This window comes from Rhodotorula paludigena (genome assembly GCF_050403205.1).
Source record: "Rhodotorula paludigena JCM10292 DNA, Rt_paludigena_JCM10292v1_ctg131, whole genome shotgun sequence".
Lineage (NCBI taxonomy): Eukaryota > Fungi > Basidiomycota > Microbotryomycetes > Sporidiobolales > Sporidiobolaceae > Rhodotorula > Rhodotorula paludigena.
In genome coordinates this window covers 1-2,594 of record NW_027481327.1, presented here as the reverse complement: position 1 = coordinate 2,594, position 2,594 = coordinate 1, and the positions used below count along the sequence as shown (strand labels likewise).

Genomic DNA, 2,594 nt, shown 5'->3' with positions numbered 1-2,594 from the left:
GGTTGAGCAGCAGGAAGCTTGCGCAACATTGTATCTGCGCACATTTGAGCTCCCAAGTCTACCTGCACGTGCAGGTGCGAGCTCATGCGGGTGCATAGGGACCTGCACATGCAGGTGCGGAAGGTCCGCGGGGCACGAGCCTCAGTCTGCACCTGATCGGTGACTCTCTGTGACGTGCTCGCATTCACTCGCTTGCCTTCGAGTGCGTCAGGTGACTTGACGGCTTGCCCTGCACGCGCATCTCTTCCTCCTTCTCCACTTCCTTCTCGCCCGCTGTCTCCTTGTTGCCCCTCCCGGTTTCCTCATTTCAACTCTAACGCTGCTTGAGATGTCCAAGCAAACTTCGAGGGAGCTACCCGGTCAAAGGGCAGCAACTCAGGGGACACTCAATCGACGGGTCCGTTTTCTCGCACAATTTCCAAGTCGAGCCTGACGACCATCTCCCTGACCCTCTGCTGCACGCAGGCTGCTCAGGCCGACCTCGAGCAGGCCTTCGACAATGACTCTGACGATCCCGACTTGACGCCTGTCCGTCTGTCGTGCTCGCGATCAAAGCCTAGGGCCTGCAGCTGACACGTTGGCCTCTAGTCGCAGGTTGAGGACGCTGCAAGCCAGCTTGCAGGTCACACCACGGGCGGTGCAACGGACGACTTGTCGTCAAGCGGGACGGGACGCACCGCCACAGGCTCGATGGCGCGGCCCCAAGCCCTGCGCGACAGACAGGTGCGTGTTCTCGTGTGATTTCAACTCGAGCCTGCTGACTGTCTCCCCATGCCTCCAATGTACGTAGACTGATCTGTCCCTGCTCAACGAGACCCTCGACCCCGACTCGTCCGACTCGTCCAACCCCGCTTCGACGCCCGTGGTGCGTCTGCCGTGCCCGCACTGAAGGCTCGTCGGGCCTGCAGCTGACACTCTGGTCCCTAGCTGCAGGTTGTTGCAGGGCGCACAACAGGTGGCAGCACGGACGACTCGTCGACAAGCGGGACACGAGGCAGGGCGACAGGCTCGATGGCGCCCGTGAGTCCGCGTGTCCCTTCAATCAAACACTCTCGCTCAATTGAGCGCTCATCTGTTGTCTACGTCTCCAGGCTGGTCACACAACAGCTCACGGCACGGGCACAGGCAGCGCCGGGGACAACGTGCGCCTGATTTCTGACCTTCTTCACCTCGTCAGTGCTGATGGTCGCCTTGCCTTGCAGCAGCCGTTCCCGCTTCCTCCGTCGACGTTTGTCTCATAAATCACACTTTCTCTACCCTGTTCGCTGAGCTGACACTTCTTGCCTGCGCCACAGCACCACCACCTGGACTCCCGCCCTCGTCGATGACCCCGCTCCCGCCCGCGCATCGACAAGCGCACTCAGCGGCACTCCCCGCGCCCGCCTCTTCCGCACGCCTTCGCCCGCAGGCGAGCGCAGCGACAACGCCGATGTCAAGCCGCTCGCGTTCGGCGAGGGCTACGGCTTGGGACTCGGCAAGAAGGGCAAGTCGCCTACCAAGACGTCCGGTAAGAAGCGCCAGGTTGTTTGCAGAATGACCACGACAACCACTACAACTGTCGTCGAGGAGGAGGTGGACGACAAGGACAAGGAGGAGGTGGAGGAGTGGGAGTGGTCGGTGAACAGGCCTCCATCCGACGGGAAGGGCGGCAGTGGTGGTGGACGTGACAGTGGAGGCGTGGGCGGTGATGGTGGAGGAGCTGGGACCGTGGCAGCGGTGGTTGGTTTGGTTGAGATCTAGGGCGGGTGCTTGATGAAGGACGATGGAGGTGCTGCATGGGACATGGACCCTCTCGTTTGTTCTTCCTCTTCCGATGGACACTTTCTTGTACACCTGTTGTTAGCTCTGTCGATAGCAAAAACACATTGCTTTCCCTTTGAGAGCGACTCGGTCGTGGCTGTTCTTGTCTCGCAGCTTCCACTTGCTTGCGTCGCTTCTTGCTACCTCTGCCTAGTCATTGTACTCTCTTCCTTCAACTCACCTGCACATGCAGGTACTCTTGACGGTCTGTCCTTGGCAGTGCTTGCGCGCATCGGTCCTCCTTGCCGTCCCGACTTTGCTTTCCCGCTGCAATGTGTTGATCGAGCTCCTTGTTCTTTGATTATCTTGGTGCCGTGCGGCCCCAAATGTAAGTGTACCTGCACATGCAGGTCCATCCTGTGCGAGTTGCTCCATACCTGTGCGTCTCCTTGCGCTGTTCTGCTCTCCTCCCCACTCTGCTGTTCCATCATCTTGCACATCTCTGCCGCGTTCCTGCTTCACTTGGGGTTTCTCTGCTCAGTCTGGCCCTGCACTCCTGTTTCTACGCGTTCTAGGCTGTACAGATTGCCAGCGAGTTGCTCACAGCGACCATGCCCGGTGTCCTCACCGCTGTCGAGGACGAGACAACTTCCGTGTCACGTGGCGTTGAGCCCATTCCACAAGCGATACATGAGCCGGACCTGCATATGCAGGTGCTTCCCTGCTGGGCCTGCCTTTATGGGCACAATCAGTCAAGGAAATCCCATCTTTCCTCCTCCTCCTCCTCCTTTCCATCCGCAAAAAAGTCGTTTCGACTGCTGGACATCCCCATAACCCTAACCATAACCTAACTT

General features: G+C 59.3%; 1 protein-coding gene across 1 annotated transcript; it reads left to right on the top strand.

The window, feature by feature from the left end:
• Positions 1 to 690: 690 nt before the first annotated feature.
• On the top strand, positions 691 to 1,740 carry JCM10292_006931 (uncharacterized protein; the record flags this gene model as incomplete). The annotated part of the gene is made up of 4 exons (XM_076653010.1): positions 691 to 723; positions 791 to 865; positions 1,203 to 1,228; positions 1,296 to 1,740. The coding sequence occupies 4 exons, from the start codon at positions 691 to 693 to the stop codon at positions 1,738 to 1,740; spliced, it is 579 nt and encodes a 192-aa protein (XP_076501438.1).
• Positions 1,741 to 2,594: the final 854 nt, after the last annotated feature.